Below are 24,363 nucleotides of genomic sequence, written 5' to 3'. Positions count from 1 at the left end.
GCAGTAAGATGCGTGCACAGTCGCAGGCTCTGCTGCCCTGCCCCACCTCACTTACCAGTAAGCTTGTGACCTTGGCTTATCTCTTGTATCCTCTGGCCAGGCCTGAAGGGGTCAACCCCAACCCGGGGCTGGCTGCCAGCATCTGCCCCAGTTGGGAAAGTTCAGTGGGTGAGGAAAGGTAGCAGAAAAAGGAGATGGGGGATGAGTGAATAACTGGAGGGTGATACAAGGCCACAGGAACTGAAAGGGTAACAAACACTGACCCCTGTGTCTCCTGCCCCACCCATACGTTTGCTTTCTGCTGAGCGCAGGTCACTGTAGACCTTGATGGCTGAGTGGGAAAGGGGGGAGGGCAGTTTCTGTGAAGTCCCCGAATGATGGGTGCTGATTTCTCCTTCCTAGTCCAGGGTTAGGACAACTGCCTCGTCTCCATTTAGGGAACAAGACACAGGCTGATGACCAAGGACATGGGAATTCAGGCCTCTCGCCTGGCAGCAAGTGGAAATGAACAGTAGAGACGTATATTCTACAACTTTCTACCTGACTCCCTCTTCCACTCCCACAGCCACCCAGGCCCAGGACCCCGTTCTTTGGCCGGTGGGGGACATTATTGCAGTAGAAGGACTCGCCCCAACAAGGCATGTAGTTGTCTGTAGAATCTAATTACAGGCTTAGGACACACACCTGTGACCTGTTTCTTAAGCCAGTTTGTCTCAAAGCCATCCGCAAGGGCAAAAGGACTTTCTGTGGCGCCGGGAAACGTTCTGTACCCACGCCAGCCAGCACCGACACCACCAGCGACAACTGGCTAGTCAACCCTTGAAGTGCAGATAGAGTACTTGGTGAACTCAATTTGTCTTAATAAATTAACATGTAAATTGTTTTTTGTACTTTGGGCAGTGCAGCCCTTGTAAATGCTTCTTAGAGTCCATCAGACCCCTGAGGATGCATGAGAAATAGAAATCCTGTGTCTACCTGGGTATTTGGAAACATACTCTCTGGTGGTAGGGCCTGAGAATCTGCATTACTTAACTGGTCCCCAGGCAATCTTGATGCATGTTATTACAGTTTGGGGAAACACTGATTTAGAGGCCTTTTCTCAAGATCATAAATTCTTCCTCAAAAAGCAACTGCTTTGGTTCACTGAAATTTGTCCTACATTCTTGTTTCCTTTTAATAGCATCATCTATAGAATGTTGTGATTGAACCAGCTCTGCAAAGGTCACTCTATCTCTTCTAGTTGCTGTATACTGACAGCTTAATTTTTATCTGACTCCTTTGTTAAAATTTATGTTGTCAGCCTGGAGCTGTTCCTCATGGTGTGTCTTCTTCCTGACGAGAACAGGAATGTTTTACTTAACAGATGTTTACTAAGCACCTATGTGCCAGGATTTGTTCTAGATACAAAGGATACAGCCGTGAACAAAGCAGAGCAGAATCCAGGAAAGGAAATGGACCATAAACAAATGTATGCTATGTCAGTGGTATTATGTGCTTAGAAGAAACATAGAGCAGGATAGGAAGGCGGAGGGTGCCGAGGAAGGACAAGGGGGTGGGGTTGTCATTTTATAGAAGTGATCAGGGAAGACCTCACCTAAAGGAAGTGAGGGAAAGAATCCTGTTGTTCTTGGAGGAAGTGCATTCCAGGTAGAAGAAACAGCAGTGCAAAGGCCCTGAGGCAGAATCCTGGTTACTGTGGTCACAGAACAGTATGTGGAAGCCAGTGCATCATGAGTGGAATGAGCAAAGAGGAACGTGGCTAGAGAGGCCAGAGAGATAACAGGTGTTGGGGTGGGGAGGATTGTGCAGAGCCTTGTAGGTCGTTCTGAGGGCACCGAGTTTGTTCTGAGTGAGGCAGAAAGCTTTGGTCAGTTTGGGCAGAGAACCAACATGATCTGACTCAGGTGTCACGCTGGATGCTCTGTTGACAGCATGCTGGGGCCGAGGGCTAAGAGACTGTCATAACAATCCAGGGGAGAGATGATAATTGGACAGTGTGGTGGTGGCTGAGTAAACCAAGTCTGGAAATAGTTTGAAGGTGGAACCAATGGGACTTGGTGATAGATGGGATTTGGGGTGCAGAAGAAACCTCAAGGTGACTCTAAGGCTTTTGGCCTGAGCAATCGGCAGGATGGAGTTGCAATTGACAGAGAGAAAGGCTGTGAGAGGAGCCAAAGTGACCAGCTGTGTTGTAACCAGAACTGTTGCATTTGAGATGCCTGTTGCTCCTCTAGGAGGGACCGCGTAGACATGGGAGTAGTAGACACATGAGTCAGGAGTTTTAAGAGTGGGGTCTAGGGTGGGATACATACGTAGATGTTAACGGGGTAGAAATAGTATCTGAAGCTATGAAACTGGATGGGATCCCCTGAGAAGTGAGTCGACAGGGGATATGAAGGAGGTTTGTTGTTTGGAAGTTGGAGAAATGAGGAAAGAGCACTAAAGGAGACGGGACTCTCCAGGGAGGGAGGAGGAGGCCAAGAGCAAGAGCCTGAGAATCCCAGGTGAGAACGTGTTTAAGAAGCGGCGATGAGCCCTGTAAATGAGGACAAGGAAAGCCCCTGCCCGGAGTGGTGATCATCTGAGCCTTAGGACAGAGCCTGTCCTTCTGTGGGTGCCCCGTCATTTTGAGCCGTGAATGGCCTCTGCTGCCGGTGCTGCTTCCCAGAGCTTCCAGCAGCCCGGTCAAAGCTTACTCACCTTGAACTTGAGCTTGAGGGCCTGGTGGCAGCTGAGAATCTCCAGAGCTTTATATCTTTCTACTCGTGGGGATAGTTTGTACTGCCTCATTCAGCCCAGACCCTCTTTTTCCCAGAAGCGGGCATCGTCAGGGAAGCTGACCTGGACATCAGTTGTCCTTTGCCCAGGCCAGGGAACAAGCCAGTCACTGACCATGACCTGCTATAGCAAAGATGACCTGTCATGGGATGGGGACTGGGCTGAGAGGATTGTTCTTATTATAAATGTGTCCTTTATTATATTTCCATTTCTCTTGAGAACTGGGCGAGTTGTGCAAAACAGATCCTGGAATGGAGAGGCAGCACGGACCTGAGTCAGGCAGTCAGCCCACTTACCCATCGGCTGATGGCACCAGACGCGGAGTTTCCCAGGGCCTTTGTTTGCTCATCAGCAGAAAGGACGCTGATGATGACTTTGCAAAGCTGCTGTGAAGATGAGACATCTTGTATAAAGAGGGCATGTAGTAGTAGCATGTCTGGTTCCCTGTAGATGTTTCGAAGTTTATAATTGTTAATAATGTAAAATATAGTCATAGAAATACTGATTTCAACAAGGGGAGAAGGTAGCTTTTGGACACATTGAGCGAGTGTCTCATAATTTAGGAGGAGAGAGAATCTCGTAATTCAGAATATGTGCCGGGCCATCTTTTCCACAGTGTTCTGATTCCCTTGTGATGGAGATGCCCCGGGCAGAGGAGGGTCAGGAGCAGGGCCCTCGGGCAGGAAAAGGGGAAGTGTGCAGGACATGGGTGTGTCTCGTGTTCCCACACTCCAGATCAAATAACATGAGACTGTGCCAAAGAAGAGGCTGCAGGAGGGGGCCTGACAGTGACCTCACGTCCTCCTCCTGGTCACTGTGACCTATTTTCAGGTACATTATCTACACTCAAAAGAGCTGCATTTGCTTCTATATGCGGTCTATTTCTGACTCATATTGTCCTGAAGTTTGGTTCAAAGGATTCCTGAGACATCAGCCTATTAAAGTAGAATTTGCAATTTCCCAAAGGCCCCACGCTGTTTCCCACCCCTGTGCCTTTCTGCCGGGCTGCCGGCTTGAAATAGCTTTTCTTGGCTTCTGTACTTAGAGGGAAGGGGTGTCACTCAGCCTTGTCACCCTCCCAGACACAGATCAGGGGTTGTTCCCACTTGACCCCAGGTTGAGTTGAACGTTCGTGTTGTCCTCTTTTGTGTTCACTGCGCCCTGAGCATTTCACAGCACTTGACAGCATTTGACACACAGCGTCACGGTTGCTGCTTCCATGGTTGGCCTCTCTGGGAGGGCAAGAGAAGGTCACTTATAGTGGCTCTGTCCCCATGCCCAGCATCGTCTCTGCTCCATCAACTCTGAGTGGTGACGGTGGCTGCATACTGCTCTGGATGCGAAGTGTGGTTGAATGTCCCCACTGGCTTCTCACTTCAGATGACAAGGAGCAGTGAGGCAGATAATCCCCCAGGGTGTCACATGCCAAATCACTTTGAGGGTACTTTGGGTGGCCTTTGAGTGTTCTTAGCCCTCTTCCTTCACGTGGTGAGTAGAGAGCCTTTTCTTCCCTGTGCACATGTCCATGTCTCCCGAGGAGCCAGCGGAAACCCACGTGGGATTAGCATTGTGCTGGGGATAATCCTTGGGTGGGTCACGGAGCGTTTGCTCTAACTGTGATTGCTGAGTTTTCCAATTTAGTCATCATCACTTGGTAATCTCAGCTAAGGGGAAGCAAGAAGTCTTACAGAATTACACTATACTGTCTGAAGTCATATTTATGTTGTTTTTCTTAGCCCTGCTTCTCATAGATACCATGTGGCTTCTTAACTTGAAATGTATCGAAGTATTTCTTATTGTGGGATATTTGTGCACATAAAGTCTCTCTGAATGTTTTAACTCCTTTTTCCCTACAGTAAAGATTTTTAAACACCAGTTCTTAATTAGTTTTAAAATTTTTCCCACTCAATTTTTTTTTTCTTTTTTTTCTAGAAACAAGATACCGGTCAGGTTCTTCTGGATATGGCATTCAACCACTTGTGTGTGACCGAAAAGGAATATTTTGGTTTGCAGCATGGTGACGAATCAGTGGACTCTCCTGTGAGTACCATCCCTTTAAGATGTGCTGGATGTCTGCACAGTTTGGTTTTATATCTTACGTTTTTTTACCCAGCAGAGATGGCTGGAGTCAAGCAAACCCATCAGGAAGCAGTTAAAAGGTGAGTGTGGCCTTCTCATTTCACTTGAACACTTGGTGTTAGTGTATCATGGCCCCAGTTCGCTCCTCCCATCAAAAGTGTGCCTGTAGCACCTGGATTCCAGGTGCTCCAGGTGATGTGAGTGAGCTGACTTCTCCCTGTCTAACTTCTAAGTGAGCAGAGATCCTTCCAGACCAGCCCCCAAGAGTCCTCACCAGCCGTGAGCTAGACAGGGAAAGGGCTAAGAAGGCAGCCAAGACCCAGGGAACCCACGTTCTTTTTACAAGGGAAGGAGGATGGCCTTTCTTAGCCCAGTAGTGAGAGGCAGGGTGGGAAAGAGACACACACACTCTAGTTCTTCCCCGCAGCATAATTCCAAAGTCAGTGGAGACCAAGGCGTAGGTAGGTGATGTCCCAGATATGATTACACACAGCTCATCAACCATGGGTGGGTCCCAGTGCAGGTTAGCTCCCAGGTGTGTGGGCTTTCAACATCGCATTCTAGTCCTCTTTATGCACCTTGTGCCCCGGATAAACCTGGCTGACCTGCTGGACCACACACACTCCTCTGTGCCTTTCCCTCTGTTGGGAATGCTTTCCCTCCTTCTTCCCGATGCCCACATCTTGCCATTCTACGAAGCTGCTCAGACCCCATTTTGCCCCCTACTACAAGTCATGACTCCCTCTTCCCTCTCTTCCGTTTGTCATGATCTGCTTCGTGCCTCCAGCACTCTCTCCTTCATCTCAAAGTTATCTGCCTTCATCTTTCTCAAGGAGCGTGCAGTTTTTGCAAGGTGAGGGCCCTTTCACATCCTCCCCACACTCCTTGCATTGCCCCCCACCCCCACAGGAGGTGGCCGGTGAGTGGCTGAGGGGTGATGGCAGGTGGGTTTGTGCACACACATATGCCATATCCACAGCCCCCTGTGGGAAGAAGTAGAAACCAGTTGCCCGGACCCTGATCCCACTCTGCTCTCACCTTGGAGCCAGGGCCTCAGAGTCCTTATCTCCCATGAGTTGTGACCTTGGCATTCAGAAGTCACCACAGGGAGCCACAGAGCCTTTGTGCAAGTAACTGCCTGCTGAGTTCACAGAGGGGTAAGTGCCCACAGGCACGGATAGGTATTGCCATTCGGTCTCTTCCTGGCGCGTTCATTCAGCTAACGTGTCCGGAGCTCAGACTTTGGCAAGGCACTGGGCTCAGCTCTGGGCATTGGCTCCAAATCAGATGTGAACCCTGCCCTTAAGGAGCTCACAGCCAAGTGTGGGAACCCTGACAAGGGGAGAGACAGTTGTAGGATAGTTTTGAGCACACGATAGGATGAGAAAGACTTGGGGGCATGTCTGAGACACACGGGGACAACTTAGAGAGGTGGGGAGGGGGGCCAAAAGGCATCCGAAGGCAATGGAGGGCCTGAGCTATCCCCTGGGGTGCAGGTGGTCGGTCTGTACCCAGAGTACCAGCACCACCCGCTCTGGTACCCAGGCACCGGCACAGAGGTACATTCATAGGTGCACACACACGAATTAAAGTCCTTGATACAAGCCAGAGATACAGAGACATGGTACTGAAGAGAGGGAAGGGCGGAGCAGAAGAGACAAGTGAGAGGAGCCTGGTGGAGAAAGCTTGAGTTTCAGAAAGCAAGTACATGCTGAGCGCGTAGGCAGGGCCAATGAATATTGACTGAGTAATGGAGAGGGGAGGCACCGGCATTAAGTAGAGCACAGATCTTCGCAACACAATCTGATCCTCTCCTGTTGCTGTAGATAGCAAAAGAAATGGGCATATTATATCCATGCAAGCAGTTCGACTCTTGGTATTGTTGCACAAAGCCATATTTGAGTATATTAATTATGTAATATTTGCTAGTATATTATTCACTTTTGGAATTCACTTTGCATTAAAAGCATGACATGTTTTCCAGTATAAAAATGTTTTTGAAACGTGGCCTAGCAGGATCAGAAACCCCAGTGCTCCAGTTCTGGTTTTGTGATCAGCTGTGTGACTAAGGCCGTCCCCTCCCGAAGCCTGTTAGTGGGCCTGCCTGTGAGAGGCTGCTGTCCCTCCTAGCCTTACCTGCTCACAGTCGTGGGGTGTCAAAATCAAGAATGTCCATGCAAATGTTTGAAAAGGATAAAATCATGATATGTTGGGGGGTAGTATTTCTTTGTGAATTTTGTATAATCTGCCTATTTAAGGATGTTTTTAATTCCTAAACCAGATAACAGAGCATGCTGCTTGAACACAGCCCTAAGTTAAACGTGTAACGGGAAGCAGATAATGCCTCGCTCAATGCCGATGTTGCAGAAGCATTTTACTTCTTGTAGACATGGAGATTTCTGAACAATCAGTTAACTTAGGCACTCCCTTTTTTTTTTTTAAATTAATGTTTTTATTGCTGGAAAAGCTGTGGTCTAGTGAAAAATACATCACTTATGGGAGAGTATCAGCTTACATACATTGACTTTTAAAGGGAAAATTTAATTTGTTTTTTGAAAAATGTTGTAGGCGGTTTCCCCTGTACCCTGCATTTTCGAGTAAGATTTTTTATACCTGATCCCACCACACTGCAGCAAGAAGAAACCAGGTAATACTTTTTTTTTTAAGTTTTCTACTTACTATATAAAAAATGAGTAATCACTGAAAATGTACTTTTTATTTTATCACTGTGGCCAAATACTTCATTTGGGTATAGCTGTACCAAAAATCATGATCCAGATAAAAGTTGGGTGCACAGATTGAAACTTTAATTGACTAATTCGTTTTCGCTCTTGGGCCTGCTTCTCTCCCCTCCTGATTTGCTGAAATTCCCAGCACACTCCCATCCGCTGCCTCCTGCCTCCCCCGACCACCCCCACCCCACCCTCTGGTGCTTGTTGGTGCTCCTGTGTTTGAGGAACGAGATTCCTTTCTATTAATGCAGGCAGGGTTTAAAAGGGAAGTTTGTACAACAGTCATCTACAGATCAAGTAGCATGGTATCTCTGCAGGGCTAGAATTGAGGCTCATGAGGATAATAGGAGGTCTCCAAGCTAAGAATTCTCTGTCAGATCCAAGTTGGTAAAAGCTGGAAAGGAGAGTAAGCTGGGCCAGCTTCTGTCCTCAGTGAATCAACCAACACAGGCAATTATGTAAACCGGATAAGGAAAAGAGGGCTGCAACTGGAGTTGTTTACCCCTCAGGGGAAGCTCTGTGCTGGCCCACATGGGTCTCCTGGGTGGGGAACAGGGTTTGGAATGGAGGGGGCGGGCACAGGAAAGTTGTCCCTGTTTGAACAGGTACTGTGCAAACTCAGCCATGCTTCTACTCTCCCCCATGGCAACGTTAAGCTTTTATTATTGATACTTTTATTTTTCTTAGTGGGGGAATCTCTTCCCCCAGGGAAAGCAATGAATGGCTGTTCAGGAATATTGAGTCCGTTCTGTGCTCATGTGGCCATGGGCCCACCACCAGACACAGCATGCTGTCTTGGTTTTCTTCCTTTCTTTTGTTAATGGTAGTCACATGGTCACATTTTAACTTTTATTATGTTTAAAGGCCAAATACTATTGTTACTCTGTGTTGCCTTCTTTGTGCACCTCTTCCCTCTACAGACATTGGAGGTTTGATTGCGTGTACCGTGAAGTTAAACTTTAAGCCAGTGTGAGAGGTGTCCACCATGACTCAGTGGGTGACCATGGGCAGTGCACACGATGGTTTGATTTTCCCCTTCGTGGCCTGTATGCTGGTGGGCTGAGGGATAGTGTAGTAACGCTGAACCTAGCAGGTTAGTTCATAAGCCCACGGACACAAAGTAGTGACATTGTCTATAAGAATATGTGTTTGAAATGACTCCAAGCTGTTACTAAATATCAAGTTCTATTCAAGGAATGCTTTAAAAATGGCATGATGGAATACACACACATTATATATGTATAATGTGTGTGTGTGTGTGTGTGTGTGTATATATCTGTACAGTGAATTTTTTAATCATAACCCCACAATAAAATATATTTTGATTCATTACACAGGTATATATAAATTACTGAAGCAAATGTCTCATAAAACAATAGTAAAGGCAAAAGTACCCTGTTGTTCTTTTTCCTTTTAAAATGCCAGTTGTGGCCCATTAAATTGATTTTACTAGCAACTATTGGGTTCCAACTCCCAAGCGTGAACAGTGCTGCCTAAATTTGTGATGGTCCCCCTGTCCCTTCCCTGTGATGCTCTCCAAAGGGAACTGGAGTGAAGGGATTGTGAGGGCCAGCCTGATGCAGAGGTCCCTCTCCAGCATCCTTGGTCCTGGGACATTCACTTCCATACCCATGGGAAAGAAGCTCATTTCCTTTGGGAGCCCACAGTCTTCCTGCTCAGCCTCCCTGACATTTTAGGGACATGGAGGGAGTTCAGGATAGAGAGAGGACCTGGAGAGAAGCAAAGGCTGCCTTCAGATCTGCAGGCAGCAGTCGTGGGAGAGGGGGAATCTGATGTGCTTGGTGGTAGAATTATGGCTGGTGGGTGGAGACTGCAGAGGGGCAGGTTTGGGGTCACGATGAGTAATAGACTAATTTTTGTTTTTACCTAAGTCCCATATAAAATTCAATTCGTCCATGTGTTCCTCCTAAAATCCAGTTCTTCAGGACTGACACCCAACCCCACCACTGGTATCCCCAGTGTGGTATAGAGTACAGCTATCACCTCCTAGGATTTGGGCACCAAGTTTCTCTTTAATGTAGCAAGGAGCCATGGCAGCAGCCACCCCTGTGGCTCCTATAGAGCTGGGCCAGGCTTCCACCGTTAACTTACGTGTGTGTGTTGTTTGTTTTCTGTTTTTACTTAAATAGTTTTACCTGTGTTCCTGGCATATAGTATTTTGTGAAGCCCTAGTTCTGTAGCTTGTGCAAAAGAAATTTAGCTCTTAAGAATCAAAGAAAGGGTACGGTGGTCGTAGTTGTTGTTTTCTAAGGGTCTGGGCAGGGAAGCAGTTGCGTTTTTCTCAAGTTGAGCTCATGGATGGGGTACACTTGAGCACTGATCATTGCATTTCTGAAAACAAGCATGCCAAGCATCTCTTCTAAATGTCTTTCCTTTATTCTAACTGCCAAATAAATGTCTCCCTGATGGTGAGCCTTCGCAACTGCTGTTTCTGATAAATTTAGATCATTCTAAACAGAATTTCTTTCACTGGCGGGCTCATAATTAGCTCCTTTAAAATGTCTAGGAGGGCTGCTAGGTTTGGGTCTCATCCCACTATTCTGATCTGTTCATGATGATGTCATGAGGTTTACGCAGAAACTTTGCTGACGTTGCACAACAGTGAGAATGTACTTAATACCACTGAATGGCACACTTTAAAACACTTAAAATGGTAAATTGTCTATTATGTATATTTTACTACAATGAAAACATTAAAATTACAAAGTCAGTCAAAAAAAAAGCTTTGCTGAATATATGACAAGGTAGCATTTGATGAATGGTGATGTATGTCCTAGTTCATGTTCGCATTCGTATCCCTAGGAAGATACCCCGATTAGCCGGGCTCATCAGTGAAAGCCCAGCTTTACCATTGGATTAGCTCTGATTCTCTCCCTTCTCTTCTTTCTCTCAATAGCATTGTGGGAGGAGAGGACACTTAATTCTAGTTGAATGTCAGCTTGGATAAACATAGCAACAAACTAGAAAGGACTGATTATGTTCTCCTGGGTGGAAAAGGTAAAAATTCCAATATGGAATAAACGTGAATCAGCAAATCTATGATTATACCATCTCTCAATGCTGGCCTTCAACCCATTAAGGGTAGCTGATGAGAATTATAGCCAAAGTAATAATATCAGAGTTAGAAAATTGGCCCTAAGCTTTTGGTCACTAGATGCATAAGAAACTTGTAGCATAGTCAGATATTTTTCCATAGCATAGGTGTCCAGGTTAAAATAAGACAAAACTGACCTAACATAACCTCTCTGAACATCAGTTTCCTCATCTGTAAAAAACCGAGGTAGTGGTACCCACCTCACAGAGTTATTGTGAGGCCGAAATGAGGCAGTGAGTTATAAACTACCACGCACACGGCCTAGAACTGTGCAAACAGAAAGTTGTAATACCCTGGGAAACATTCACATCTCAAAATGGCAGAACCTTAACCTTTAAATTCAAATTTTAAGGAATAACGAGGATGACCTGTTTTAAATTGCCACAGTTACCTCTCTTCTGCCCCTGAATTGTATTCCAAGAAGTTTCACTTTTGTCCTCTTGGCCAGACACTGGAATGTCTATCCCACTTGAGTCTGGGCTTTAAAAAAGAGTGGGAGCTAGCGGCCAAGTGTCACGAGTATGCCGCATCCCTAAATATAATGCTCTCTAGGGCCCTTCCCAGCCTGCACGGCGCTGCGGGTGCCTCTGTGCCCCGTTACCTGGGTTGAGGACAGGCTCACAGGACAACGAGGCGCCTGTGACAACTTACCAAGCTCTGCCCACAGATCAGGTCCTGGGTTTTGAAGTGGCATTGCTTATCCAGAGGTGCAGCATCCAGCTCGGAGGTCCTGGCAGCCCCTAGCTGACTGTACACTTGTGCTGGAACCCCCACAGTTCCTGGGACACAGGAGGAAACCCAGCTGGGTGTTTGCTCCCCAGCCAAGGAGATGTCTTCACAGACCCTCCTCCCCTCAGCAACTTCACATAGAGGGTACGTGGGTGTGCAGATGCTATGTTCAGAACAACAGCCCCTCAAATGCGTGGGGGCTGCCTGTGCAGAGCGCCCATAGGTCCTGGTGCTCTCAGGTACCCCACATTTGATTGGGGAGGTCCGGGCTGAGAGTGAGGCGCTCACTGACCAGCTGATCCTTGAGGGGCTACTTCTACCCTGTCCATCCCTGCTCTGCCGCCCCTAGGACAGCATGTGCTGGCATGACGCCGGCAGAAAATTGCCCCTGCCAGTCAAGACTGAGGCAGCCACACAAGCCATTTTTACCCAAGGGGCAGCTTTGAAATATGCAAAATGGTACCTGATGCTTTAGAAAAAATATGCCTTTATGTATTTTGTTTACCAAATGTACAGGTTATATGTCAATTTGAGTATGATGAATTAATGAAAATAATTGTTTCATAGGCATTTGTATTTCTTACAACTGAAGATGGATATTTGTGAAGGAAGGTAATGACAATTTTGTATTCTTATTTCCCTGTCAGTTGCCAGCTTAGCAAAATCGCTGGTTCTCTCCGAATGAGCATGCATTGCTGGTAACAGCACTAAATGTAAGCAAAGAACGGATGTTGAAAGCAGCATCCTGTACGATATTAGGCTTTGGGCATCTGTGTTCAGCTCAGTCCTGGTGTAGAGAGGCTAAGGATCCACGGAGTTCATTTCACGTTGTTTCAATTTTATTACAAAAGGTACGGTTATCTTTCTGGTAAAGACCTGAGAAATTTTAAAAGTGGGAAGGGATCCCAGATATAGAATGGACTTCCCTCAGGAGGGCAGATCAGGCCTAACTGAGGTCCACCTCAGAGTCCCTCACCAGCTGTGGAGGATTTATTTCCTCTCTGGGACACTTTTTTGCTCAAAGCCATGAGCACCTGCCTGTGATTCACCACTTCTTGTGTATCAGGACCGTCTTTATGGCCGGGGCTGCAAATAGCTCAGGAAGGGAGAGGAGATGCCAAGCCAGTGGTCCCAGAGCCACCTCCTCCAAATCCTGAGTCTTCTCTTGACTTAGGGGAGAAAGCACAGCAGGTAAACTGGTGGGGACAGTCACATCTTATTCCCATTCTCCTCGTCCCCTTTCCTCCCGTCTGTGTAGTTCTCCGAGGTGGGTCTTCAGAAGCCTCTGCTGAGTTTTCATAGGGAAGCGTGCAGGCTGGTTGGGGCAGTGAGGCAAGAGCCCAGCAAGCAGTCAGGACCAATATGGGCGGTGGAGACCACAGTTACCATAGGCTTTAGGAGGGGTGTGGGTGTGGGGCTGAAGTCTTCATGCATCGCTGTGATGAGCCAGGGCTGGGGCTGGTAGCGAAGTGAGGAGTTGGATCTCCCTGGGCAGCGAGAACATACCCCAGCCCCACAGCATTTAGAAGTTCCAGTCAGGGCCCCTCAGAGAAGGAAGGCCACCTCCCCGTATGGCTGCAGGGCCAACACACAGTGCAAGGACAAGAAGGGCACCCGTGGCAGGCCAGCTGGATTAGTCAGAGAGGTGGCCGTGACTCACGTCTTCAAGGGCTGTCATGGAAACTGCATGTTTTCTCCACATCCCATGGGGTTGCTGGGATGGATGCTTTTAAAATCTGTGTCTCCCCACCCTGCAAGCCCTCCCTGTGGCTGTTGCATTCCGCTCTTCCCCACTGCCATCCTCTCCCTGGCAGTGGTCCCTGCTCCAGGTCTGCTGGCCGGGCTCCTAGGAAGACCATGGAAGCCCAGGGTGAATGGAGAAAAGGGAGCACTCCGAGGACTTGAGCTATGACCAAAACAGAGATGAAATCACTGGCAGCGATAGGGTGTATGGGAGGGCAGAGAGCTTAAGAAGGCAGAAGAGCAAGCCCAACTCGGAGTCTGTGGATTCCGGGGGCAGGGGGCGGGGGGCGGGTACTGAGAGGTGGGTGGACCATTCCTCAGAGATTGGAAGCTTCAGGAGAGAAAATTGATTTGGAAATCTTAACTATAATTTAATTAGGTAATTTCAAACTCACTGGAGTTTTAAAATGCATCATTCTTTTCTATTATTCCCTGGTAAGAGGATGTCACCTTTCTAGAAAGTGGGTAACCCAGAATCATAGCATTAGCAGACCTCTGGGATTTAGTTAGAGAGCCCTATGAAGTCTCATGTCTTTACTAGAAAGATAAGAAGGTTACCCCTTGACCCAAGTACAGTGTTCTCACATTTCCTCTTAGTGATGTGAGCCTGGCCTTTCTTGACCAGCCAGAACCCTGGCCAACCATGATCTTCATGGTATATGTATCAATGTATATTATTTTTAAACATGAAAAATTTTTCTTTTAATTTTTAGAAATCTTTATTGTTACATTTATCTTTACTACTTCCTGTTAGTTGTATCATAACATTGTCTTTGTTATGATTCATGGTGTGTTTTAATGGTTAACTCAAGAAAGAAAAGACAAGCGATCAGTGAATGTTTCAGGCTCCTGTGCCTTTTTCCTAATATGTTTCTCTCCTGACAGGTTGACCTGCCCTCTTAACTCAGCAGTGGTCCTAGCATCCTATGCAGTACAATGTAAGTCACCAAGGGAGTGCTTCACGAGTGGGTAGATCACTGGCTTCTCTGGTTTGACCATGTCCCTTCCCCTCTTCCCCCGGAGTCCTATTGGGGAGGCATCTCTGGTTGTCCAGATAGTTCACTCACACCCTGACATATGCTTCCCTTCAACTCAGGGATCCTGATTAAGGAAGATGGTTAGAGGAGAAAGAGGAGATGAGCTGTGGTGTGAGGCTTTCTCCCAAGGGGGCCCATAAAACAGAAGACGCCTATTGCACATTATGTTTTCCAGAGGCTTTGCGCACGTTTTGGATTTGATCTCGTAACAAACCCTAGTGGGGTGGATATTTATACCAGTCACCTCTTACAGACTTGGAAAACGAGACCCACCTAAGTTATGGAATTTGCTGGAGGACATTTCTGCTACTTGCTTGGTGTCACTCTAAACACTGTTGGGATCTTAGGAATTTATTTTTAGAGTTCTCATAGAGCTAATGGGATATATATGTGTGTGTATATATATATGTGTGTATATATATGTGTGTGTATATATATATATAATTCAATAGTAGTATTGTCCAACAGAAATTAATGTGAGTTGCATATGTAAGTTTACATTTTCTAGTAGTCATATTAAAAAAATAAAATGAAACAGGTGATATTAGTTTTAATATGCTTTAACCCAATTATTTCCAAAATATTATCATTTTAATATATAATCAATGTAAAAGATTATTAACGAGATATTTTACGTTTTTTGTGCTAACCCTTTGGAAACCAGGTTTTACACTGACAGCACATCTCAGCTGGACTAGCCACATTTTCAGTGCTCAGTAGCCATGTGTGGCCAGTGGCTGCCAAACTGGATAGAAAGTCTGAGTGGACTTTTCTGACAAGACCTATTTACTTCAACTGAAGTACAAACCTACTAATTCAATCAGCCAAACATTATTGAGCCTTTGTTTTACGACAGCCCTGTGGTAGGTGCCGGGTATGCACGGTGCAAAGGGTGACCAGCCAGACGGACGGCAAAGTCCCACTTTATGGTTAGTTCGCTGCATGGTGCCAGCACAGGACACCAACAGAGAGCCCATGTAGAGCTGCGTGGCAGCTCAAGACTTAAGAAAGTCCCTCTACCTTCTCCTAAGCCCCATACCATCTTGGCCTGCTACCCTCTTGGTTGACTGCATGGTAGTGAGTTGGGAAAGCAAGCTGGTCTAGTCACTGAGCAGGTGCTGGCTGAACTACTCGCCCTACTGTGATCTCAGAAGAGGAAAAGTAGCAAGAGAAGGCTGATAGAGACTTTTGAGGTGGCCTTAAGTCTTCCTGCTCCCTTGGCAGCAAAGAACAGAAATGGGAGTTGAAGAGCAAGGAGGTTGGGCTTGCAGCTTACCTGCCCACCTGCGTAATACCAGGAAGTGGAAGAGAGACTTTTAATAGTGACCTTACTCACTAATAAGACAAGACCCAGTGTTAGTCTCTCTCTCTCTAGCCTGCATCTCCTTCTCCCCAATGGGAAACTGAGAAGAAGTTGCAGAAGTAGGTCTGGGTGGATTTGAAAGTTTGCCTTTCCCTACAGTACGTCTGGAACAGACCTGGCCATGTCACATCCATGTGGGAAATGGCACATCAGCTCTATTGTTATTGAGCTCTTGACCTCAGGGACTACATGTCTGCCAGGCTGATCAGCTGAGGAGACCAGGCTTTCCTGTACCTCAGAGTGAGTTTGGTGTTCATCTCTAAAGCTTTAGGTTTGAGGGGCAGGAGCACAGGAAAGGATGTAGGACATAATCAGGCTTGATATTAAGTCCTGGCCCCTGCATTTGTCACTTATGTGAATCTCAGTTTTCTCACCTGGAAGATGGAGGTGATGATGGTGATTATGACAACTTGCAATGGGACTACTTGGTCAAATAATATATGTGAAGGTGCTCTATAAATACTAACTTTTTATAGTTGAACCATTGCTATTAACTGAGTCAGTGAGAGCACAGACAAGCCATATTACCTGAGTTTTGCTTCTTCCACTTACACCTGCATGACCTTGAGCCTCTGCAGGCTTCTTCATCAGTCAAGTGGGGATGGTAACAGTATCAACTTCATAGGGTTGTAGTGAAGATAAAATGAGTTAATATGTGTATAGTTCTTAGAATAGTGCCTGGCACATGGCAATTGTTAACTCACTATTACTGTATGTTCATGTCTGCCTAGTAGGAAGCTTTTAGAAAATACTGCCTATTGTAAACAAATTCTATTTAGGGTAAATTTAACAATGGAAAAAAAGTCTTATTTAAGCTTCAGTAGTCAGGTTCTACTCTGCAAAAGATTGGAGCCAAAGAAAATTATTAGCATCTAAAAAGTACACACTAGCTTCAGTGGAAATACTAGCTTGACTGTCATGCTAAATTATATCATGAGTTGTCATGCAAGCAGTTTTAAGTTTAAGTTCTTTATTCCTGCACCTTCAGTAAAGATATTTTTCCGTACTCTGTATATACATTTCTATAACACAAATTTTTATATATGAAATTGCTGGATCAAAGAGTATGCCTACATTTTAACTGATATATTTTGCCACATTGCCCCAAGATGGGCATGTAATGTGAAGACAAAACTTACCTACCAATGATCAGCGAATCAGTGAACCAAAGGCACGTTTTCTTAGTGGATAAGTTAAAGTGATCTGTGGGTGAAGTACCTGAAAAGTCTTGATGGTGGAAGATTGCTGGTGTCCTGTCAGGGTTTATGAGGCTCAAAGAATCAAGTTTTTAGAAGTATGTACTTGCTCCATAATGTCGTCTGAGCCTGTGGCGTGTGTGGAGGTGCTGCACTAGGCTCGGTGTGCGCAGACAGACGGCATGGCTGCTCCACGTGAGGGGCACACAGCCTGGTGGGAAGGCGGAGGCGGACCGATGGTGCTGGCAAGGAAGGATGAGCAAAGAGGATGTGCTGCATCCTGCCTGGGGGAGAGGCGAGGGAGTTCGTCAAAGCTTCCCAGTGAGGACCCCTGAGAAGAGCCTCGAAGCTCAAGTGGGAGTTGGGGGATTAGCTTGAAATGCCACACATTTGAGTTCCTGTGACATACTCTCTTTTTTTTTTTTTTTTTTTTTTTTTACAAAATATAAAATATCAGAAGAGTACATGGGACTTAAAAGACAAGGGATTTCCCATGCATAAGCCCTTATTTCCTTTTCTTCTGCCATAATTAGCTTTTGCATGTATCACCTGGGCATGTGTTATAGTTAATACATAGAGTCTGGACCGTGGTCAAAGTCCAGGCTCCAAGTTATCAGCTGAGCAACAGTGGGCAGGCCCCTTCCTTGAGTCCCAATTCCATCATCTGTTTAATGGGGATGAAAGTATGGCCTCCCGCTGGGTTATCAGGAGCATCTCTTGCCATGACATCCTTGAAATCAAAGTGAAAACTGCTCTGTGCTTTCTTGTGTTTGTGTGTGACCTGTTAAATTTGTTTCCCCCTAGTGGCTAGCACAGGACTTAGCACAGAGTAGCCGACTAAGATTTCAAGGGAAAACCACCCTACAGGGAGGTTCGTTGGTCCTGTGTTAAGTTCAGATGTTTGTCGGTGACTTGACTGAAGAGAGAACCTTGCTGTTTGTCTTGGGGTTGGAATTGTTAGTTATATGATGGATGACCAAATCAAGATCCAAGAGGATCTTCTGAACTAATGAAACCAGCAGAGTACAACTTAGTAGGACTCTGTGCTGAGGCTCAGGAAAATCACTTGCAGCATTTGGTTGCCCTCTCAGGACATGACCACTGTCAGCCGCAAATGGCCAGCAGCAGCTCAGGCCAAGCAGGCAGGCTGGTGGATTCGTAAGAGCACTAGCTGGGGTGTGGGTCACCTGGGTTTCAATCTGGAATGCTGAAAAATGGCTCTGTGATCGGGGCAAGTCCCTTCTCTCTGGACCTTAGTTTCTCCCCTGGTAGCATGAGGAGTTTGGATGAGGGGATTCTAAAGCTTTCTTGAACTTTCCTTGTTGCAAACCCTGTGTCAGGGCATCTAAATTACTTCCTGTAGATGCACTATTGTACACTTCACTGTGCCCAAAATCACTTGTAAGCCACACTGTGCTGACAGCATACAGCCTCATTTGGCTGGCCTGCATGGCCTGTGGTCCACCCTTGACCAAGCCTGCATGCATAGGTCACTTGGCTTTCTGCCCTCTTCTCCTTCCTAAATTGAACTTTGCATTAGCCTATACAAGTCCATTCTAGGTACCACATCCCTGAGTACCTGCTGTGTGCCTCACCTAGGAGCTAGGCTCTACAGGTGATTCCGGCCCACCCCCAGCCTGCCAGGAACAGTGTAGGAGGACATGAATCCCTTCATTACACTGAGATCTCAGAGCGGCCCTTGTGGGTGATGGCAGCTGTGGGTCAGCAAGGCTGAGTGGATGTAAAGAAAGATACCCTTGCATCTGACCTCTCAACATTGTGCTGAAACCCACCTAAGTGGACACCTGGCTCACGTCCTTTCCTCTGGGACTGGCCATGACACATGGCCTCAGTCCTCTGCAGTCCGCGTGCTTGTGGTAGAGGAGTTGTGTTTGATTTAGAAACCTTCTGCTGTGGAACGGGTGCTCTGAGACTGTCGTGGGTCCTCAGAAGCCCTCTGGCATTGAAGCCAGCTGCAGGAAGAATTCGTTAAAACCTTTGGAAAGATCTAGGTTCGTATTTTTAAGAAAAAGATGAAATAGTCTCTTTTTTCTGTTCTGTCAAGAAAATGAAATACTAGATTAATTGCCCATCAGAGCTAGAAGTTGTCTTTCTCCTGTTTTTATACAGATGGAAAAACTAAATCTTGGGGAAGGGAAGTAGGTATCCTTGGCTCCCCGCCCAGGGTTCTTTTTCCCGGCCTCCTCAGCGGTCCAGACACCCAGGTGGTTTGCGTCCCCAGGGCAGCCACGTCCACTTGTACAGGTTCAGCACTGCCCAGCTCTCAGGAATACTTGTCACACCACAGACCTCAGTGGATCGTGTCTGCAGAGGACAGTCAAGGATCTGGAGGGAGATGTGCCATTTGAACCAGGGGCCAGTCTGGGAGTTCATCTATAAGACCCCTCTTTTCTCTTCCCTCTCTGGCTGCAGGTCCTCAATAGTATTTCTCTGACAGCCCCAACATCTGTCTTCCTTTCTTCTGATTCCCCTAAGAATGTTTCCTTCTCCCCCAAAACTCTTCCTTCAGCCTTGTTAGGACCTAGACCATTCAGCCCTACCCACTCTCATTCCTCATGCCTCACCACCCCCACCCCTTGGCCTCTGAACACTTCCTGGTTCCCTTCCACCTATTCTTCTTGAATTCCAGAGAGTGAGTCAAGATGCAGACAGCGAGCGGGTCAGCATGACCTCTGTTCTCCCCTCACCCATTTTTGATAGCAGGTTGGTCCAGTGTTACATACCCTTGGGACACTACAGAGAGCCTGCACGGTGCCTGGCATACAAAGTGATGTTTTTCAGAGTGGGTTCTCTTATTGTTCCTTACCCAGGGGTATGTGCAGGAACTGCTGTGCTGCCTAGAGTGTAGAACAGATGTGGGATTCGAATAGGAAGAACCTAGATTCAAACAGTCTCCTCCTTCCCCCTTGCGTGGCCTCAGGGACAAGGAGAATTGGGTTGGAGCCCCACGTGGCAGCACTTCACCTGCAGGGAGAGTCCAAGTAATAAGTGTGGAATTGGAGCTAATGGGAAGCTCAGGTTCAGTGGTGGCAGAACTTTCGGGGGAGAATATTTCTAATTAATGTTTTTCTTGTGATGCTATCGATACTTATAAATGCAGACCATGTTGAAAGGGCAATTTCCTCCTCATTCTGTTTTGATAGCTCATTTTGGAGACTATGATCCTTCCATTCATCATCCAGGCTATCTTGCTGATAGTCAGTTTATACCAGATCAGAATGATGACTTCTTAGCAAAGGTGACATCGCTCCACGAGCAGCACAGGTGAGAGGAGTGGTGGGGTGGCCTACTTTGGGGACCTCGGCTGAGTACTGTCAGCCCTGTGTCCCCTTGTGTTTGCTGTGTTCTCTCCCTTTTGTTCACGGACCTTCTTTCAAGATGTTGGGGGTTTGTGAACCTTTGAACTTTACGAGGGCATGTATATTTGGCATAACCGGTGTTCTGTAAAGTGTAAAATGCAGCAAGAGTTGAGGGTGATTTGCCGTGTTCTCTTTCAGGATATCGTTGAAATCAGTTAACTCCTGAAGGAAAGGTTCATTTTTAAATGACTGCCCCACAAAGTGGCCCTACCAGGCAAACCTTTTAACGGTTTACCCCATTCAATAAAATGGGCCATTCCTGCCCTGGCTGTTGTGGTTCGGTGGATTGAGCACCACCCGGCGAACCAAAGGGTTGCTGGTTCGATTCCCAGTCAGAGCACATGCCCGGATTGCTAGCCAGGTCCCCAGTTGGGGGCGCGCTAGAGGCATCCACATATTGATGTTTCTGTCCCTCTCTTTCTCCTTCCGTTCCCCTCTCTCTAAAAATAAATAAATGATTTTTTTTTTAAATGGGTCATTCCTTTAGATAGGACTAACTATATGGGCATACGGACAAAAATGCTGACAGGTTGGGTCAGTGTGAGGCCCTCTCTAGCTTCAGCTCATGGAGTTGCCTCACTTCCAGAGGGGAACCCCAGGCTTCTGCACTTTCTCAGACCAAGCCTTTACTGCAATGAACACACCCCACCTGGCTTCCTCTTCCCTTGCCTCAGCTTACTTGAAGCTATGGTGCCCCTCCTCCCCCCCCGCCCCCCCCCCCCCCACCAACTGGAAGGCCAGGTCTCAAGGGACCTCATGTGCTTGGGAAGGCCATAAAAGCAAAGGCCAAACAGCCAGCGTCCCTTCTAAAAGGCACTGCCAATCCTCTCTCCCAGAATTGCTCCCCAGGCAGAAGCCAGCATCCCAAAATAGTACAGTGACGTTTGGAAGTCTGAGGCTGCTGCTAAAAGGGTGGATAAAGGCAGAAAGACCTAAAGAGCACCTATTAAGCAACTTGGAATAAGTAGGGTGGAAATTCCGGAAGGTGACAGTTTCCCGTGTCTGAATATTGAGCGCCTGCTAAATGAGAAGTACTATTTAATAAAGAAATGAGTGGGCTAGGTGAAGTCTTGTTCAGTGGACAAGAAGGAAAGCCTGGTTTAGTAGAATCTAGATTTAGATTAAGATGGATAACATAAGGCATTTAGTAACTTTAGAGTAAGGCTATCAAATTTTTTAGATTTGTATTAATTTTTTAAATTGGAATTAATATCCTCTCTTGGGTGAACTCTATCTTCTGCCTTCTCTAGTGGGCTGAAGCAATCAGAAGCTGAATCTTGCTTCATCAACATAGCACGGACCCTCGACTTCTATGGAGTGGAACTGCACAGTGGTCGGGTAGGTGGCCTTGGCACATTTTGCTTCAAAAATTATTTTAATTTCTGAAAGTTTGAAAACATCATCTGAAACTTTTTCTCTTGCAAAAAAAAGAAAGTCCTTTTTTTTTGTTTGTTTGTTTGGAAGTTTATAAAGTATTACTGAGTTTTGCTGGTTTTTTATTCAATTGCTTTTTTCATGTTTGCCTTTGTACTTGAAGACTTTATTGGGGTGGGGGGTCAGAGGATTAGATACAGGTAATTTCTGTACAGCCATGTTATATTATGGTGAAAAAAGCAAAAAATCTATTTTCTAAGTAACACTTTAATGAGGTAAGGTTTCTACTATTTAATCTCAGTGCTGTTCAAATTAAAGCTAATTACTCAAGTATGATTATTTTTAAAAATTATTATATGATTATGAAAATCAATATTTTAAATTGTAATTTTTAAAATAAAATTGACTAATATCTATTATTTTCTGAGTAATGTCTGTCTGCCACACAGCAGCTTATTTATTTCCCATGAGGTATTATCATTATTCCCATTTTTACAGATGAAGAAACTGATATTCATGGACTTTTCAAAGGGACTTACAGAACACAAGTAGTGCATTCAGTGCATGACCCCAGCACTATCTAATTGATATCTGACCTTTAATTTTTCTACCTATAATTGGCCTACATCATATTGGAAAGGAAGCAAATATTGGTTGAACACCTAAGCATGTACTGGCCATTCTTCTAGATGCTCTCATATGAGACCATAAGGTCTCATTTAAAGATTATAGTAACCTTATGAAGTTAGTGTTCTAATTGTCTCATTTTGCAGGTGAGAAAGCTGATGCTCAGGGAAGTTGAGTAAATGACCAAATTTTATATCTATACAATATTTTTGTAATTCATAGAAACACTTTCTTCAATTCCAAAACTGTGGCAGGCAAGTTATAACATAAGTAATAAAGTATGAAGAAGATACTGGATCATACAAAATAATCAACTTGGGGACTTGACCATTAAGTCCCAGGTGCAAATTACATTTTGTCTCTAGTGGAATGTTGTGGAGAACTCTCTTCAGTGGTGAAGTAGGCTTTCTATCTGCCTGAGTTTACCCATGTTCTCCCCACCCCCAGGGCCCCATAAGGGATCTGAGGCCAGTTGATTACCTGTCTAGCCGACACCTCCAAGGTATCAGAGGCAGTTAGATTACCCCTGGCTACACTGTATCCACCAAAACTCTCTGACTCTCAAAACCTTGATACCACAAAGTTTCTCAGTAATTCAGTCAGCAGTGGGTCCTGACGGCTCTCCAGGGCAGCCCTCCTGCGGGTGTGACTCAGCAGTCTACGCTGCTCGTCTTGTGGCTTCAGCATCTTAGCCCAAGGCCTCCTGCTCGTCTCAAGGGAAGAGGCTGGAGGCTGCACACCAGCTCTTACACGACCTGCCTCAGAAGAGATGCACTATCACTTCTGATACTAGCACATTGGCCAGCACTGGTCATATGGCCCTGCCTTGGAGGAGCGGGGCTGGGAGGTGTGGGGATGGGCACAGGAGTTGAGTGATCAGTAACTGCTGCTGGGCTGAAGTGCAGAACCAGGGAATTGAGATCCAGGTCATTGCCCACCCAGGCCATTCGTTTACTTCCTTATTCTGCATTCAATTTTGATTTTATTTGCTAACTTGTTTGTCCTACCTGCTTAGTATTTTTCCCTATATTTGGATCCCAGGGGTCATGTTTAAATGTAACCCTGGTTTTCACCAAGCAAGTCTGGGGTTGCGTAAGCGTGTGATTTCAGTTGGGTGCCCAACAGTGTCTACTCTCTGGATTCTTCAATATTTCAGCGCTGTTTTCTTCGGCCAGTTTCTCTAATTCCCCATGTTCACATCATTTTTCAAAAGTGAGTTGTCTCAAGCCCTGTTCTATGTTTTTAGATTCTCTAATTTCAACTTGAGGAAACCCTTGGAGGTGTGTTCAATAACCCTTATTGCACAAAAGGAAAAACTGAGGCTCAGTAGTCCAAAATAACACAGCTAGTAAGTGCAAACCAAGTGAAACTCTGCTCCTCCTTTGTAATTACAAGTTATCTGATTGGGTAAATAGGGATATAGATGACTCAAGGGAAGGAACTGGTTTATTTAAAAATTTTATTACCTTGTTCCCAAACAGACTTAAATAGCTTATAGTTGCCGTATCCTTCTTCTGCATCTTTGTTATCTATGGCGATGCCTAGCACATAGGTTCTTCATAAATATTAAACTTACTGGATGTATAAGCAATATTTATATCTTCATTGGGTTTAAAGTCAGTGGATGTACAGTTCGTTATAATAGCTAAAGCCTTTTTAGTGGCAGGAGTTGAGATTTATATAAAGCTATGCAGGGCACAAGGCCTTTCTGACTTTAATGTGGTTATCTAATACTCATTGTTGAAAATGTAAAATCAAATTTTGTTTTAGTGATTCTGTGGAATGGGTGGGCTTTCCGGGTAACTTTTGAAACTGGTGGAGCAGGTATTACTGTCAGGCAGGTGCATTCACTTTAGAAGAAGCTGCTGCTAAGTACCGAGATCTTAAGTATCTCTTAAGGTGAGGTTTTTTGCCCCTTTTCGATAACATTTTCCCATTGGAGCTTATACATGTTTATAAAAGCGTGGGTGCTCAAGTTACCAGAGGACACAAGCCTGACCGTAACATGCCGTGAATCTGCGGTCTTCCTTTTGACAGGATCTGCACAGTTTAGATCTAATGATTGGAATTGCTTCCGGGGGCATTGCTGTGTACCGAAAGTATATTTGCACAAGTTTCTATCCCTGGTAAGTACAAACTGGTTCTAGTTATTTCTGCATCATGCTTTAAAAATATGCTGGACAAAAGTAATGTCACCTCTAATTTTAAAC

General features: G+C 45.8%; 1 protein-coding gene across 7 annotated transcripts in view; it reads left to right on the top strand.

Annotated features, from left to right (window-relative positions):
* PTPN3 (protein tyrosine phosphatase non-receptor type 3) overlaps positions 1–24,363 on the top strand; it is a 133,849-nt gene that overhangs the window by 64,627 nt on the left and 44,859 nt on the right. For 4 of the 7 annotated variants that reach the window (XM_090274536.1, XM_090274541.1, XM_090274538.1 and 1 more), the window contains 8 exons: positions 4,711–4,818; positions 4,892–4,937; positions 7,426–7,504; positions 12,001–12,045; positions 14,062–14,114; positions 19,937–20,057; positions 21,403–21,490; positions 24,191–24,279. In XM_090274536.1, coding sequence (XP_090130662.1) covers positions 4,711–4,818; positions 4,892–4,937; positions 7,426–7,504; positions 12,001–12,045; positions 14,062–14,114; positions 19,937–20,057; positions 21,403–21,490; positions 24,191–24,279 — 629 coding nt within the window. Of the gene's footprint in view, positions 1–4,710; positions 4,819–4,891; positions 4,938–7,425; positions 7,505–10,588; positions 10,608–12,000; positions 12,046–14,061; positions 14,115–19,936; positions 20,058–21,094; positions 21,184–21,402; positions 21,491–24,190; positions 24,280–24,363 lie in introns of those variants that run through there. The other 3 variants (XM_090274537.1, XM_090274540.1, XM_090274542.1) reach the window with 3 other exon arrangements.

The sequence above is a fragment of the Furipterus horrens genome, unplaced genomic scaffold (assembly GCF_987537825.1).
Source record: "Furipterus horrens unplaced genomic scaffold, mFurHor1.1.pri manual_scaffold_4, whole genome shotgun sequence".
NCBI classification, from domain to species: Eukaryota; Metazoa; Chordata; class Mammalia; order Chiroptera; family Furipteridae; genus Furipterus; species Furipterus horrens.
This window is presented reverse-complemented; position numbering and strand designations above follow the sequence as displayed.